At 37.1% G+C, this 1,238-nt stretch overlaps 1 protein-coding gene across 1 annotated transcript in view; it reads left to right on the top strand.

Moving 5' to 3' along the window:
• Positions 1-998: 998 nt before the first annotated feature.
• LOC107103803 (chromosome unknown open reading frame, human C19orf52) overlaps positions 999-1,238 on the top strand; it is a 4,166-nt gene continuing 3,926 nt past the window's right edge. Inside the window, exon 1 of the mRNA XM_015403631.1 lies at positions 999-1,143. Within this exon, the coding sequence (XP_015259117.1) occupies positions 1,065-1,143 (79 nt within the window). The 5' untranslated portion in view covers positions 999-1,064. The remainder of the gene's footprint in view (positions 1,144-1,238) is intronic.

The following is a 1,238-nucleotide window of genomic DNA, read 5'->3' as shown; positions in this document are numbered from 1 at the left end:
TGAAATTGAATTGAATTTATCCAGATTAGGTTTTGATCAAACAAGGTTAAATAGGACTTTATTTAAAATTGAAAAACATCCAACAGTTTTTTGTTTTCAAGCAGAGACAGTAAAACATGGTTTGTTCTGTTTTAAATATTCTGTTGAAAGAAAGGAATAAGTTTTAAATTACAAGAAAAAAAATTGCAGGTAAATATACAAGATATTTTGGTCAAACCTTCTACTTCTAAATGTTATTTAATAAATTACCTTAAGGAAACAAAGGATAGAAAAGATACAAGATTTATTAATTTATTCATTATAATTTTTTGGTGTGTGGGAGAACTTCTATAAAGCATCCTGATCCACTCCATTCCAGTAGATGGCGCTAATGCGCATCAATAGGTCGCTTGGTCTTTAGGAAAGCAGAATATAGATCAGATTCCACCTGGGAAAGTTAAATCAATAATGAAAAAGAAAGAAACTAAATTATGGCAAAAAATATGAGATGAAGATGAGAAAGAATAAGATTATATAGGGTTACAATGTTTAATTGTTAAAAATAATGGAGAAGGAAACAGAAGGGAAGAGATAATTTATACTAGATTAAGAACTGATCACATCTACTGGAATGAGTCTTTGTTTATATGAGGGAAGAGAAATAGTGATTAATGAGAGGAAATGGAAGGAAAGAAAATCAGGATCATGTTTTAAAGGATTGATTTAAATATGGACTGAAAGACAGGATGAGGAAAGTAATTATGGAAAAAGGGAGAGAAAGGAAAATTAAAGGAATTATAGGGACAGATGGAGATAGGGAGGAACATTTGGTTATTAATAAAGCATTGTTTTTATTTTTATATAACACAAAAATAAAATAGTAGGTGGAACTATGGAGCTACACACTCATGTACAGCAGGTGGCGCTATGCACCTAGAAGCTGTTTGCAATCAACCGACCTAACAAAGAAGATCCGCCACCTACAGCGGAACCTTTGTCACGGCTTCATTGCTGGCGGAAGACTAACGCTGCTGCACCCGCTCTGCAGCCTGTTCCGGTGCGGCTGACGGTGACCGTGGAGCAGGATGGGTTCGGTTCGGACGCTCGGCAGGAGGTTCTGGGCTCCGGGAGGCCGCTGGGAGAGACTGAAGAACAGCAGAGCGGGTCAGAACCGGAACCATGATGGATTATTCATGATTCTGCCGAACCGAACCTTAGACCAGGGTTAGAGAGATTAAACCTTAGACCAGGGTTAGAGA

The sequence above is a fragment of the Cyprinodon variegatus genome, unplaced genomic scaffold (assembly GCF_000732505.1).
Source record: "Cyprinodon variegatus isolate N-32 unplaced genomic scaffold, C_variegatus-1.0 Scaffold1530, whole genome shotgun sequence".
Classification (NCBI taxonomy): domain Eukaryota; kingdom Metazoa; phylum Chordata; class Actinopteri; order Cyprinodontiformes; family Cyprinodontidae; genus Cyprinodon; species Cyprinodon variegatus.
The sequence above is the reverse complement of the archived record's forward strand: the minus strand, read 5'-3'. Positions and strand labels throughout refer to the sequence as shown.